This window comes from Alligator mississippiensis, chromosome 8 (assembly GCF_030867095.1).
Source record: "Alligator mississippiensis isolate rAllMis1 chromosome 8, rAllMis1, whole genome shotgun sequence".
Classification (NCBI taxonomy): domain Eukaryota; kingdom Metazoa; phylum Chordata; order Crocodylia; family Alligatoridae; genus Alligator; species Alligator mississippiensis.
Genome location: NC_081831.1, coordinates 18,637,217 through 18,651,668, shown reverse-complemented (window position 1 = coordinate 18,651,668; position 14,452 = coordinate 18,637,217). Strand labels below are relative to the sequence as shown.

The following is a 14,452-nucleotide window of genomic DNA, read 5'->3' as shown; positions in this document are numbered from 1 at the left end:
TTATGACCAAGTAACTAAATCCTTGGATGATGTTGTTGCTGTGGACATAGTCTTTCTAGACTTTAAGAAGGCCTTTGACACTGTCTCTCATCCCATCCTCATCAATAAATTAAGCGACTATGGCATTGATGCCTGCACAGTTGGATGGGTAAAAAATTGGCTGATGGGGCACACCCAGAGAGTAGTGGTGGACAGGTTGTACTCAACCTGGCAAGATGCGAGCAGTGGGGTACCCCAGGGCTCGGTCCTCGGGCCTGCACTGTTTAACATCTTCATCAGCGACTTGGACAAGGGGGTGGAAAGCACGCTGTCCAAATTTGTTTATGACACTAAGATGTGGGGCGAGGTGGACACACTTGAAGGGAGAGAGAGGCTGCAACTAGATTTAGACAGTCTACAAAAGTGGGCAGATGAGAATAGGATGGGGTTCAACGTAGACAAATGCAGGGTGCTACACCTTGGGAGAGGGAATCCACAGCATACATACAGGCTGGGGAGTTCCCTCCTTGAAAGCACAGAGGTGGAACAGGATCTTGGAGTCATTACTGACTCCAAGATGAACATGAGCTGCCAATGCCAGACAGCAGCCAGCAAGGCCAGCCATACCTTGTCATGTATCCAAAGGTGCATCTCAAGCCGGTCCAGAGAGGTGATACTCCCCCTCTATGTGACTTTGGTCGGGCTGCAGTTGGAGTACTGCGTCCAGTACTGGGCGCCGCACTTCAAAAGGGATGCGGCCAGCCTGAAGAGGGTTCAGAGGAGAGCCACCTGCTTGGTGAGAGGGCAGCAGGACAGGCCCTACAAGGAGAGACTGAAGTACCTGAACCTGTTCAGTCTCAGCAAGAAGTGGCCGAGGGGGGACTTGGTGGCTGCCTACAAGCTCATCAGGGGAGATCAACAGCAAATAGGCAGAGCCCTTTTCTCCCCAACACCACCTGGGGTGACAAGGAACAAAGGTAATAAGCTGAAGGAGAATAGGTTTAAGTTAGAGATCAGAAGGCAATATTTTACAGTTAGGGTGGCCAAAATCTGGAACCAGCTTCCCAGGGAAGTGGTCCTCATCCCTGCCTTGGACAAATTCAAGAGGAGGTTGGATGATCACCTGTCTGGGGTCTTGTGAACCCAGCATTCATTCCTGCCTGTGGCAGGGGGTCAGGCTAGATGATCTGTTCAGGTCCCTCCTGACCCTAGCTACTATGAAACTATGGACCCGATACAGTGGCCGAATCTCCAAATCCGAATTGAATCAGGGGACCAATTCAAAAGGTCCAAATCGATTCAAAGCTCTCTGAATCTCTGGAAAAGATTTGGAGAGCTCTGATGATTCAGGCAGTCCCCGGTGGCTGCAGCAGGGAGCTACAGCTGACTCCGAGCTGGTAAGTACTAGGGGCAGAGGAAGGGGGGTTGGGGGAGGGGACCACAGGGGGGACCCCTGCCAGCCCCCCAAGCCCCCCCACACCCTACCTTGGATCCAGTGCTTTAAAGAAAAGCCCCAGTGCTCACTGGGTGCTGCTGGGCAGGGGACCTATCCCCCACGCTGCATGGGGGGCTCTGCATAAGCCCCCCCGACGCCCTCCCCATGGGTGCTCTGCCTGGGCCAGCTCCAGCCAGCTCCGGCCCTTTCAGAAAAAAAAAAAAAAATGGAAAAAAGCCCTAGGACGCACTGCTTCTGGTGCAGCCTCGGGAGGCTCATGCAGAGCCCCCCACCTGGTGCAGCGGGGATTACCCCACTGCCAGCAGGAGCAGTGATGGGACTTTTCTCAGTTTTTTTTTTTCTTAAAGGGCCAGAGTGGGGGGGGGAGGGAGGTTGGGGTTGGGGTCTCATACAGAGCCCCCACACAGCGTAAGGCAGTGGGGATCGCCCCCTGCCCAGCAGCACCTGGTAAGCTTGGGGGGGGGGGGCCTTCCCCAATGAGCCAGGAGCTGGAGCAGGCAGGGCAGCCATTGCCGGGCTGGGGGGTAAAGGGTCTGGCTGATTCAGAGATTCAGCAGCAGCTGAATCTCCAAATCAGATTCAGCTGAATCGATTCGGGGGCAGCGATTCGAATCACTGAATCAAATCACTGTCCCCCGAATCAGCCAAATCTGGAGCAAATACTAGCCACTTCAATTTCAATTTCTTGTGGAGGGCCAGAAGCTCCTCAAGAGGAACCACTTAATAAAAGCATCTTGTTAAAGAGACACCAAGATTGGGTGGCCCACATGAAGCTCATGGGTCTATGCATGAAAAGTACTATAGAAGAGCGAACTACTATTACTACTCAGTAGTGAGAAAATAAAGCAACAACTGTAGTAGAATGAGTATAACTGGCTACAAATAGCCAGTGTGTCATCATTTTTTTTTGTCAAAAACCTTAAGCTCTTTGGAAATGTCACTAGAGAGACACACAAAGCTACATTACTGAAGTCTTCAGTGACACCTGGCAACAAAAAATGTCTGTTAGTTTCCCAACAGACTTCTTATTTTCCTCAACATTCACTGACACCAATGCATACCAGTAGAGGAATGTGTCACATATGTAACTAAGGTGGAAACCAGAGTTCTTGTGTTCTACTGAAGAACATTGTCAAGGCTGTCTGGATTTCTCCAAGGAGGTGATAAACAAAATTTAGATAGACATCTAGGATCAAGGTCCATAAGTGCGAAATTTTCGATGGTTACACAGATGCTGAAAGCAATAAAATATCTGTTTAAAAACCAGAGGAATTCTGAAATAACCAAACGTTAGATTGCTTGTGGAAAACAAAGGCCAAGACATGAAATACTGCAGAACCAAAATTCCAAGAAGTAAAATGATTTCAGGAAATTTGTTTAATAATTTTACAAGCATCATTATGAAACTATAGTGCTGTTTTAATACCAAGAAGACACACTGGTTTGGTGGAGGAGAGACCAGTTTAGAATCCCAAATATTTGATTTTTATTTTTTGGTTCTGCCATAGATTTGATGCGAGGCTTTCATCAAACCATTTAATATCTCTGTACATCAATTTCCCCATATATAAAATAAAGAGCTGCTACCTATGCCACAAAAGCGATTTAAGTGCTATGTAACTACTATGAGAATATGACACTGAAACACAATAATGTTTGCAAGATAACAAGACTGATAATTGTGAGAACTATTTAACAAGTTGTTTGCTTAGCTGGTTTGGGGAAAAAAAAGAAGAATAGATGTTCCTGGACTAGTGAAAAGTAGGGGTGTACCAATAGAGATTTTTGGGGCCAATACTGATGGCCAATTTTAAGGAGGCATATTGGCCAATACCAATCCAATTTCCAATAACAACCTGGCAGCTTGGAGAGCTGCGTGAAAATGGTAAGTCTGGTTTGGTGGAAGGGGAGGGGGGAGGGAAGGGGCATGGGGGACCAGATTAAAGGTCCCTGTTGTGAGGGAAGAGTGGGGCTGGGGCAAGCTCTGCCCTACTGGGGCACAGCAGGCGCAGGACAGAGCCGTTGCTCGTCCAGGAGGTGCGGGGAGTACCCACCACAGTTCCTGCCTCTCATCAAGGGGGTTATGCGCCCCCAGATCTGCATTGGGTAGGGCCAGAGCTGCGTGGGGTTCTTCATTTCAGGAAACTAAGATAAGGATACCCAAAAGCTGAGCCATATATGCTAGGAATGCACCCACTTTAGCCTTTTTGTTGCTTTTAACATAAAGCTGACCAGAAGTACTGCTAAACTGAAACACAAAAACTTGATTTAAAAAAAAATAATAATTAATAGAATCATAGAAGTAGGGTCGGAAGGGACCTTGTAGATCTTCAAGTCCGACCCCCTGCCTGGGCAGGAGGAAAACGGGGCTCAAACGACCCCAGCCAGGTAGGCATCAAGTCGCTTCTTAAAGACCCCCAGGGTAGGAGCCAGCACCACTTCCCTTAGAAGTTGGTTCCAGATCCGAGCCGCCCTAACCGTGAAGTAGTTCTTACGGATGTCTAATCTAAACCTACTCTCCAACAACTTGTGGCCATTATTCCTTGTTATCCCGGGGGGTGCTAGGGGAAACAAGGTCTCCCCCAAACCCTTCTGGTCCCCCCTAGTGAGTTTATAGAAGGTCACAAGGTCCCCCCTCAGCCTTCACAAGAGAAGGCTGAGAACAGGTTCCAGTCCCGTAGCCTCTCACTGTAGGGTCTGCCCTGCTGTCCCCAGATCATGTGGGTATAGCATGATCCCCGGATAGCTGTCCCCAGGTCAGGTGGGTTTTATAGCAACCTTATAAAAATCCTCTACAACTTAACAGAAGTTTCTCATTAAAATAGAGTATATTTTGTATCAATGATAAATTCAAAACTGAAATGGGAAAAATTAAGCCTTTTTTCCATCTGCTATTTAGCTCTAATGTGTCTGGTCCTGTCCCAGAAACATGAGGAAAGGTACCGTGGTATTCAAAAGCTTATCTAGGTCTATACCAACCATGCAGTTGGTCCAATAAAAGATATCAACTACAAAAACGCTTGCTTTTTGCAATTTTCCTCAACCATCATGGCTACAACATGGCTACAACTTAAACAATACTAAAAATAGTAAAAAAGTGATTACTTCAGAAAAATGGCACCAGTATACTTTATTTGCCTTGCTTAGGTTATAGATTCAATAATCAGCTTTTATACAGACTGACAGTGAAAATACGATTACAGAACTCTCAAACTGAGGTCTGTGAACTGCTGCTGCTAAATGGAATACTTCCTTGTGACCTGACAGCTGGTTACATAGCTCTGGCTTCTACTTAGCTTTTGTAACTAAACTTAATTAAAAAACAACTAAAAATATATTTAATACTTTTCTAAACTATCTTTCTGTATAGGAAATTACCATAGCTGACCCAGGTATGGTATGTCACTGAATGATCTGCAGGATGAAAAATAATAAGAAAGTTGTCCAAGAGAAAAATTGTACATAGAATCACAGACCACTTGAAGCAAAAAAAAAAGTTGGAGAACTTTGAATCACAGAAGCTGGAAAAAGTTCTCAATAGTACCTGTAAGTTTGATTTTGGACAAACGTGCTAAAATTCCTGGTAAATCGTCCAGCCGTAACTTCATTTCTTTCCATTGTTTTTCTTCCTTGGATTCTTCTATTCCTGATGTTGCTGAGCCTTCTATTTCTGCAGCTAACTTTGCTTTGCTGAACTCAGCTCCTTTTGATGCCTCAGGCAAAGGTAGGCAGGGAAGTGAAACTGGCTTAATCTTATGTATAACCGTTTTTTCATGCCCCAAATGTTGCCTCTCCTGGAAAGGAGGTGCAACTGGATCTGGCTTCGGTTTTGCTTGCTGATAGAGGCTTTTGTTGCACTGTGTTACATACTGGATAGAAAAAGAGAAATTAAGTTTGAGGTACAATAGTTTGGTATTTCTCAAACCTTGTAGGTTTACATTCCACCATCAAAAGCCTCCCTACGTGAGCCACCACCACCATGTTCTTCACCACCAATTTCCCTTGCCTGCAGCAATCAATGGCAGGAGGAAGTGGTAGTGACTGAAGTGCATGTGTGTGGGAGGGAGAGGGGAGGGGGGCAGGAATACTATAGATCTGCAGCTGTGATATGCATGCGCCCCCCCCCGGGAATTTTTATGTACCCCAAAAGGAGGACACATACCATGCTTGCTGTTGTTAAAAAAAAATATATTCTTATCAATAAATTCTGGACATCACTAACAACAATAGGAATACTATAATTAATTTCTTCTTATTGCTATACAATGTTTATGATTAAAGAAGATAACTTCATGTTGCTGATATGATTGACTCTGTGTTTCCAATACTGCTTCATCTGCAAAACAATACCCACAACTGCACAAAATATGCCAAAAGCCTGGTTTCCATTCAGGCATAAATAATGCTAGCTTAAGCTTAGAGAACTACTTCCAGCATAACTAAATATTCCCTTGCAGCTGCAGTTGCAAGCACTGCTCTTCACTTCCTATTCTAAACTACTGGGTATTTATTTATTTTAATTATTCATTCTACAGTTTGCTCAAGCTTTAAACAAACATAAACATAAGGATATATATACACATGACCACCCACAGTCTAATCTGCTATTATTAAGTGCTAGCTGTGTTCCAAGACACAGACACTTCTAAAAAAAAATTAGAAAGTAAAATTCTACCCCTCACGTTAGTCTTCTATCACAACTAATTTCAGTTCAGTCTGTCTGACCTGCCAATTTCAGAAAATGTTTCAAAGGAAAACTATGTAAAGATGAACACTAATGGGGTGTTACTGCATAGAGTGCTTCATTTCTCCGCCTGACTAGACAGATGGTAAGCTGAAATTAACTTTTATACAGTCTTTCCCCCCTCTTTTATAGCACCTGTAGTTAGTATCATGTAAATAAAAAAGCATGTATAGCCTCCCCCACATTTCAGTTTTCTTCTCTGAAGCTTTCCACATATTTCATGTAATTTCAAGCCCAACTTATCAAGAATGTGCTAGCTTTAAAAAACTATGGAGCAGCACTTGCTGTTATATTTAACATACATTTTTAAATCCTGCAACAGTGTAGGTAAGGAAGGAAGATGTAGTACTTTTCACCAATGAATGACTAGTTGAATGCAGCTCAAGTCAAAAACCAACAAGTCTGACAAATGCTTGATGACCTGAATGCAATGTTCCCTCTAAGGAGCAGTGGTCCGTGAATGCGCTGCCTCGGTCCAGCGTGGGACACTTACCGAAGAGGACTGAGGGCTGGGGGCCAGAGGCTGGGGCCAGGGGCTGGAGGCTGGAGCTGGAAGCCAAGGGCTGGGGCCGGGGGCCGGAGCCAGAGCCTGGCACATGCTCCCCGGCTCCGGGAAAGTGCTCCGCTCCCCTGCATGAGGGCCGGGGAGTGGAGCTCTTCCCCAGAGCTTGCGGAGCCTGTGCCAACCCCCCCGCCCCAGCCTCCATCCCTGCCTTGCCTCACCTTGGGGAGGAACACTGCCTGCCCCAGTGAGGCTCCACCAGCTCTGGGACACTGCTCCAACCCCCAGCCCTGATGCTATGTGCCTCCTCGCTCCCTGAGGCAATGCGGGGAAGCAAAGCAGTTTCCCGGAGCTGGCGGAGCCTCACTGGGGCAGGCAGCGGCTCCTCCCCGAGGTGAGGCAAGCCACGAACGGAGGCTGGGGCGGGGGGCTGGCGTGGGCTCCGGGGAAGTGCTCCACTCACCGGCCCTGATGCGGGAGAGCGGAGCACTTCCCCAGAGCCGGTGGAGCCCGCGCCAGACTCCCGCCCCAGCCTCTCCTGGTGCGTGACCTTGAAAAGGCTGTGCGCGGTCATACTTTAAGTTGTGCGTGGCCGTGCACATGCGCACCTTAGAGGGAACCTTGCTTGCGCATGAAACTGGCAATGGTCTCAATCTGTTTCCACTGGGTTGGTAGCCAAAAAAGTATCAGTAAAATTGAAAATATTTGGTTCTTTTGTTGCAATCATAGCAGACACACTTGAGAAGAGACCTGAAGTTAACCCATAAACTTATGGATAGAAATTGTTCCTGAAGCACAGGGTTGAGGCACCCAAAGGGACACTAAAGAGAATCTTGCATTACCACTATCCATGATATATCTGTTCAGGGAAGAGGTGGTTTCCTGGGTTGTTAGGGACAACTTTAGCCTTTGTGATACTGGAGACTAGTGCACTGCCTATTTACAAAATATAGAAGAACTTAACCTGATACAGAAGAATTTAACCTGCTATTTTCATCAACTTAGGACCTACCTCAGTGGTTTTACACTCAAATGAAAAATACTTTTCTTTGCCAAGATTCTGTCTACTCAAAATGTAAGAAGTCAAACAGTAAACCTGGCTTTATAATTTGCCTTTTAAAAAGCTAGCAAAACTAGATAAGGAGGATTCAAGATCCATCTTTGGAATGGAACACAGTACCCCAGAAAGCAAGTTACACCCACAACTTGTTACAAATATTTGAATTCTGTATGAGGGGGGAAAAAAACCCAAAACACTCAATATGGAATAATGCCATTCTCTTAACTTACCATTCGTTTGAGGAAGCTAAAGTGCTGAAATGTAATCCATCTTTTACTGGCTAGCCTGCAAATTCGTATAAGCTTGCACGGCATATGCTGCATCGCTCTTTTCTGAAGGTGCCAAACAAATAAGCCTACAGAGAAAAGAAACACTGTTTGAACTCCAGTTGCTTTTTCCACAGCATGGATGAGAAACAAACCCAATACAATGCTTGTTGTGCCCCATAACACACAACACTCTATAGGAGGGCTAAGCAAAACAGCTATTTAACTGAAAGAGATGCTGAGTGAGACTGCAGGATGCTTTCAAGTTCTGGAGGGAAGGGACAAGTGTTTTACTTCCCAGTGCTGCTTGGAATTAGTCTTATAACCTCTTCCTCTACCACAGCCTTAGTCTTATAGCCTCTTTCTCTACCACAGCCTCCACATGCTGTTAATTTACTTACCTTACCAGGAAGCTGAAATATTTGTTTAAAGCAAGTACTTCACTTCACTTGTTTAAAGCATGTATAAAAATAGCACTTGAAATAAATTTTCATATCAACAGGACTTTTTGCCAACTATACTACAGATCTGCGTAACTGATATCCTAAAAACCTGATTGAATCACGTGTCTCATCGATGATATAAAACCATCATAAAATGGGAGAATTCAGTATTAAAAGTCATACCATAAAAGGTCTCATAGGAATAAGGAAAGCAAAACTATGAAACAACATTTATGAGTCTGGTGTACGTGCTTCACATGCCGAAAACAGTCCTAATGCTCTGCTGACCAATGACTAGAAATGCAGGTCCAGGGGAATACATGACCTCATGATTCATTTAGCAGGAAATCATCACAAGTTACTAGGGAGAAAAATATTTATCATAAATTTATGACTTGCACATGTCTTTCTACAAATACTGAGGTTCCTTTCTTAAAGAAACACTAAAGTAACCTGTTATAAATGCACAGTTTTCATGGGATATTTGTTACCATCAAAGAGAATCCGGGAAAGTGTGAATGTTTCTGCACAAGGGGAAAGGTGAAGAATTCAGGAACCTGAGCAAAGCTTTGCAATTTTTAAGCCAAACATTATTGTACCAGCTCACTGCAGATAAAAGGGGAAAGTGTATAGAAGAGAAGCGTACTGTATTTGAAATACTATTAAAATGAATGCTATCAGAGTGCATGGCAATTCAATTGACAGGCATGTTCCAGGCACATTTTTAATGGGTGTCTTTGCTGCAGTCAATAACTTATTACATGACTGAAACAACATTCCCATTTTGATCCTTTAAAACAGAGCTACTCGCTAAACAGAATTTCTATAGAGAATATTACTAAAACTCTTGCACGTGGCTCCTGTCAACATGAACAGGAATCTTTTGTCTGAAAGTAAGTTTAGTAAAACTGTACTGCAGCAACAGAGGAGCGGAGGTTGTTTTAAAAAGCAGTGGTATGAAAGGCACCTCCACAGCACCGCACCGCTCTGCGAGCCAGTCTCTCAGAAAAAAACATCTCTCTCTTTGTATGGGCACATAAAATAATGTGTGCAGGGGGCAACCTCCAAAGGCCATAATCTAGATCAAGAGCCCCGCGTGCTATCCACCGAGCCAACAGGATCCCTACCCCAAAACACGGACACACTTCAAGCCCTGACCCCACGCTTCCCACACCCGAGGAGCTCGGATACACTCCTGAACTGCCTCAATGAGATGCACGTACGTAAATCTGACGCGTGTCATTGCAAGATCACGCATCAAAAAAGCAAAGCAATGCACAGATGAGGAAGTCAAGGAAGCGCAAAAGCAAAAGTAAACAAGGCGAGGGCAGGCGTGTTCAAGGTTTTGCTCTGCGTCTCCTTCGGTGCAAAGGAGCCGTGCCCATCCGGCCGCCTCCCGCAGCTGTCTCAAGCGGGTCTCAAAAGTCAGGAGGAGAGAGGAGCCTCCTCACCCCGACACGGGCTGGACCCTCCCCGAGACCTCCTCAAGGACCAGACCAGCGTCTCGCCCCACCCCCGGCACACTGCCCTCCACACCCCGCACCCCTCCGCAGCAAAGGCTGGAGGGAGCCCCCCTCTCCCGACAGCGGGGCGACATTGCTCCCCGCCGGGCGCTACCTGGCACAGCCCGGGCCGGGCCGCAGCAGTGCGCCGCGTTCACAGCCCGGGGGCGGCGGCAGCGTCCCCAGCTGCCCTCGTCCCTCAGCCCCTGGGCGCCGCCATCTTGGCCGCCGTGCACTGCTTCCGGGTCGGCACTTCCGGCCGGCGCGAATGGCGCCTGCGGGCGGGTGGCGGCGGCGGCAGCGCTGGGACAGGGCACGCGGGTCGCGCTGCCGCGGCTCCTGGGGTAGACGCGGCGTGTGTATCTCGGTGGGGCACGGGCAGACCGGCCCCTCCAGCGGACACGGGGCACGGCTGAAGGCCAGCGCAGCCCTCGCCTCGGGCGCCGCGGTATGTCAGCGGCTCCGACCGGTCGCGAACGCCATGCAGCTGCAGTGCCACCAGCGCATTTTCCAGTTCGACCTGCAACACCCCCGGCGAATTGTCGTCACGTAATTCATTTATAACAAGTTTATTAACACCAACCGGTGACCGCTGGTCATATGCGTGCCGCAGATCGCGAGCTGCTGGTGTGCATCTATTTTAGACCAGGCGCCGCGGTTTTAGGCTGGTCTGTGTGCACCAAACTTTTGTAGGGTTACGGGTTTGGACCAATTTCCCATCGCTTAGACCAGGTTATTTGTAATGTCTGCATGGGCAAATGTTGCCGCCTTAGTCGGGGGGGTGGGACATGTGCCCCCCCCCCCCCCCCCCAAGTGACCAGTTATCAACTGGGGAGGTCCCCCCACAGCCAGTTTCAGAACTGGGGGATCCTCCCCCCCCCCCCGGCCAGTTGCATCAACTGGGAAGTTCCCACTCCCTGGCCAGCGCACACTCCCATCTGCCCCCTTTGACTGTCGCCCAAGCAGAGAGTGCTGGCTGGCAGGGGGTGCACCAGCGCTCTCAAGGGGTGCGCGTGCACCCCTTACACATCAGCACTGAGTGTTTGTACTTGGTGCTTAGCCACGCACCGTATGTTACACTTTAGCAAAAGTGCAGCTAGCTCCAAACCCCGACACTGAACAGGTGCTACAGGTTTCCTGGGTTAGGTTCCTGAAAGTTCCCGTGGTTGGCAAGGCAAAAGGCTTATGGGAAAAATGGCAGGTGGTAGGCTAATGCGCAGCCACGGAAAACCGTGGTTACTCAAAACTATGCCATGGTAGCCAAAATTGTATATAGAATATAAAGTGTGGATGCTCAGAACCATGGTTGGCGAGAGAAACCTGTATAGCGTGAGCCAGATGGTCGCACTCCAGTTTTAATGGCCGGCTTCACTGCAATACATCTATTCATTTAGTCAGGGAGGTGGCTGTTTGCCATGCAAAACGAGTGCCAGACCAGCTTTCCAGCAAGCGCTTGTCTGTGTGCCCGCTGGTAATAGCTAAAAGTGAAAGCTGCTTAGTGCATTATAAAGTTTACTGGGGAAGTCTGATAAGTAGCTGCATCACAAAGCTGGCTGGCATTTAAAGGATGGAAGTACAGCCATGCAAACCATACAATTGCCTGGGTCCCCAAGCTGGTCAAGGGGCCCAGTTTGCGTTAGGGTTATGTCTTAGTGTGGTTGTCTAGTAAGGAGTAAGGCCTGACATTGAACATTTGCATGGGGTCTCCCACAGGTAAACTGTGCCACTACCTGGAAATACAGATAGGAACGCAGGGTGGAGGGGAGGAGATCTCAGACTTCCTTTTGCTCAAGAGGCCTCTCACATCTTTCAACCTTCCCCGTCCCCAGCTTTGTCAGTGGGATATTGCCTCTGTCACTGTCTATTACTTCCTCAGACACATCCTTAGACTCCTCATCACTAAACGTTGGAAGGCTTATGCTCTGGCAGTGATTACAAAGTAAGATGGTATGGAATTTGAAGGAGTAACCACATGGCATCCCTAAAGCATCTGAGCAAGCAAGGCCTGTCAAAAGCATCTTTTTGCTTGGGGGGTCTAACCAATGAGGGTTTAGTTGAGGAGCTGAGACAGGCTAGAAGCTTGTGCATCTAGCCTGGCTCAGGAGTTTAGAATGGGATATTATGCTTGCGGTTGTTCTGACTTGCTGGTAGAGGATAAGAGGAAAAAAGCCGAGAACCTGAATAAGCTTTTCTTCAAACTGGAGTCTGTAGTTTATTCTCAGTTCCTAAAATCATAGAAAGGATTGAAGTGGTGAAACAAATCACCATTGAGAGTCAGATAGACTTTTTAAAGTTATAGGATAGACAAGGGAGAGTAAATTTTTTCTAGCTAATAAAAGTTAATTTTAGATCATTTTCATGTATATTTAAAGTATTATATTTGATTGTATGTATATATTTAAACCTCATGATAAGTTTGTGTTATCTGTAACTAATTAACCATTTGTTGTTTTTAAAAAATCAAAAACTATGATAAAAAATGTGAGTTATATAAAAAAAAATCTGCTTATTTATTTATTTGTTTTTTAAATCATTGATTTTTATTTTTTTTTATCCACCCTGACTGCTTCCCTCTTACCTCCTGGAAGAGCCTATTGGCACATTACTTCATTTTAGAAGGTAGCAGATTTGGCAGGCCTGAGTTCAGCAATTCCTCATGCTGTACTGAGACAATGTGGACATGCCTTAAAACAGGGGTGTCAAACTCATTTGGTCCTGCAGACTGGATCAGGACTGCAGTGCTTATGGCTTGGCTTCTGGCCATGATTGCCAGCGCTGCTGTGTTTGTACCAGCAGCCAAGGGGTTAATGCCATCCCCACTCAACCCTGGAGCCACACTGTCAGTGTGGCCAGCAGCCAGAATATGAACACTGCTGATTCTAGTCACCAGTGGTAACTGAAAACACCTGGGTGCTGGCTACACAAGGGGGCTGGCAAGACCTATTCTCTCAGTAGAGATATCAAGGCCCTCTTGAAAAAGAAGAAAGGCATACAGGCAACCCTTGTTTAACATGATTTCACTTGCCACGGTTTCATTATAATGCTCATTTAAAATATCTACCTAGTTTCACTCAGTGCTGAGCGCGTTTCGCTATAACGCTCAGTGCGAGCATGGGGAGAAGCGGTGGTGGTGGCGGCAGTGAGGGAAGCGGTTGGTGAGTGGCAGCTGGCAGGAGCCCAGGGAGAAGTGGCAGGAGCCTGGGGTCCACTCCAGCATGTGGTGCTGGAGTGGGCGGGGAGGAGCGGTAGCAGCAAGAAGGGGAGAGGGAGGGTCATGAGCTTGGAGCCCAGGCTGGCAGGGCCCAGGAGCACAGGGGCCGCTCTGGCATGTGGTGCTGGAGTGGCCAGTGGGTGGGGAGGAGCAGCAGCAGCATCAAGAACGGGCGGGTGGGGGGCATGAGCATGGGGCCTGGGCCAGTGGGGCAGCAGGAGCGCATAGCCCAAGGTCAGGGCTGGCAGGAGTGCAGAGCCTGAGCCAGTGCAAGCCAAGCCCACAGAGCTCCCCCATCCCTGGGCTGCAGCCCATGCCCTGTTCCACTGCAGTCATACACTCACCTGTGGGGTGCGGACACTGTCCTGAGCCTGCAGCAATCTGGCGGTGGCAGCTCATCCCAGTGCCAGGTGCCCTAGGGGGAGCCCCTGCTGGGCAAAGTTGGGCGTGAGCAGGTGGGTGGCCCCATTGCTTATCCTGTGCCAGAGCCCCGACTCAGGCCCCATGGGTGGGGCAGCTGGGGCCGTACACAGGTGCACTGGTGGCCGGCGGGTGCAGGTCAGCAGGGGCCATTGCAACGGGGAAACAATGAGGCCGGGAGGAGGTGATGCCTTCCCTGGCAGACCCCACATAGTGCCTTGCTGGGAGCGGCCCGACCAGGGCCAGCAGAAGTGCAAGGTGGGGCTGCAGGAGTGCGGGGCCTGGGTCAGCAGGTGGTGTGGAACCAATTATCTTTATTTACATTAAATCCTATGGGGTTCTGCTTAATGCTATTTCACTTAGTGCTTCTAATTGGTTCCAGAAAAAATGAGCGCTAAGCGAGGGTTGCCTGTACCCACAATGGAAACTAGGGACAGTCCTTAAGGAGGACTATACGATAGTGGTCCGCACAAGTAGGGAGAAGATTAGGAAAGCTAAGGTGACGACTGAATTCAAGTTAGCAATGGGAGTCACGAACAGTAAGAAGTCCTTCTTGAGCTTTGTAGGGAGCAGAAGGAAGACAAACGGAAGCATGGGGCCCCTGCTGAACCCCTCTGGACAGCTGGGAACTGACACCCAAGAGAAAGCTGAACTCCTAAATGCCCACTTTGCTTTGGTTTTTCACCAGACCAAAGGGAAAAGCATGCAGGATAAGGCTCACATGGGGCATGGTGGGAATGATAGCCTTCCCACTGTGGATGCTGAGCTAGTGCGGAAGCAGCTAGAAAAGCTAGACATTTATAGATCAGTAGGACTGGATGAACTTCACCTGAGAGCGCTGAAAGAGCTGGCTATGGTGATTGCGGGAC

General features: G+C 47.9%; 1 protein-coding gene across 1 annotated transcript in view; it reads right to left on the bottom strand.

Annotated features, from left to right (window-relative positions):
- Positions 1-11,931, bottom strand: part of LOC102572017 (protoheme IX farnesyltransferase, mitochondrial) — a 159,921-nt gene extending 147,990 nt beyond the window's left edge. Inside the window, exons 1-4 of the mRNA XM_014595633.3 lie at positions 11,757-11,931; positions 10,068-10,472; positions 7,972-8,096; positions 4,980-5,304 (exon numbers count right to left, since the gene is read on the bottom strand). Coding sequence (XP_014451119.2) covers positions 4,980-5,304; positions 7,972-8,096; positions 10,068-10,472; positions 11,757-11,931 — 1,030 coding nt within the window. The remainder of the gene's footprint in view (positions 1-4,979; positions 5,305-7,971; positions 8,097-10,067; positions 10,473-11,756) is intronic.
- Positions 11,932-14,452: the final 2,521 nt, after the last annotated feature.